Raw genomic sequence first — 881 nt, 5'->3', positions numbered from 1 at the left:
CCAATTACCTTCCTGAGGTATTGACTAAAAAATAGAAGGTTTCTGTTCCCCAAACTATTTTCAGCAAACCGTAGAAAATTTCATCGCAATATCTCAATAGGAACTGTGTTGTTGCTAAGGAGTTTCTTTAACTGCTGCTGTGATTTTTCTTCAATTTCTTCTGCAGTACTTTTAAAGCCCTTTTGCTCATAACTTTATAGGCCAGTTTATAGAGAATAGTTATAATTCAAAATAGCCTAACTTTACACATAATTGTCCGATTAAGGTCATTGAGCCCTCATTATAAAGTTAATGATGTGCTCTATTCATTTATATAAAAATAAACATTTTGATAGAGTACGAGTTTACAGCCTTTTATGATGTTTGGTCACATATTTGTATAAACAATTATTTACAGACGGGTTGTAAAGTGATTGTATTAGGAAGAACCCCCAATAACCTGTTTGATAGATTAGAAGACATCAGGACAAGTGCTGAAGGTGTAACGAAGTAAGATATTGACAATAATATTTTCAATGCAGAAACGTACATAGGGCATAGGCCTACTTAAACTACACACGCATACTCACATACCTCTCCACATCGCATTTGTTACATCAAGACTGGATTACTGCAATAGTTTACTGTTTGGCTCTCCGACATTTTTAATCTGCAAAGAATACAAAAGTGTGCAGCAAGAATCATCACTAGAACAAAGAGGCATGAGCATTATCACACCTGTCCTTAGTAACCTCATTGGTTGGAAACGTCAAAAAAAAGGCTGAGGCTATCGGCACTGCCGCAGTGCGAAAAAAAAGCTGCTGTTTTCTATCGGCACTGCCGCAGTGCCAAAAAGCTGCAGTTTTCTATCGGCACTGCCGCAGTGCCAAAAAAGCTGCTGT

The 881-nt window shown here is 37.3% G+C and overlaps 1 protein-coding gene across 1 annotated transcript in view; it reads left to right on the top strand.

Moving 5' to 3' along the window:
* The window catches only part of LOC117120630 (medium-chain acyl-CoA ligase ACSF2, mitochondrial-like), a gene marked incomplete at its 3' end in the record, with an annotated part of 7,182 nt that extends 6,693 nt beyond the window's left edge, over positions 1-489 (top strand). The window contains exon 5 of the mRNA XM_033265661.1: positions 398-489. Coding sequence (XP_033121552.1) covers positions 398-489 — 92 coding nt within the window. The remainder of the gene's footprint in view (positions 1-397) is intronic.
* Between the last annotated feature and the right edge of the window lie 392 nt (positions 490-881).

The sequence above is a fragment of the Anneissia japonica genome, unplaced genomic scaffold, assembly GCF_011630105.1.
Source record: "Anneissia japonica isolate Jap-2015-1 unplaced genomic scaffold, ASM1163010v1 scaffold288259_len28086_cov104, whole genome shotgun sequence".
NCBI classification, from domain to species: domain Eukaryota; kingdom Metazoa; phylum Echinodermata; class Crinoidea; order Comatulida; family Comatulidae; genus Anneissia; species Anneissia japonica.
This window is presented reverse-complemented; position numbering and strand designations above follow the sequence as displayed.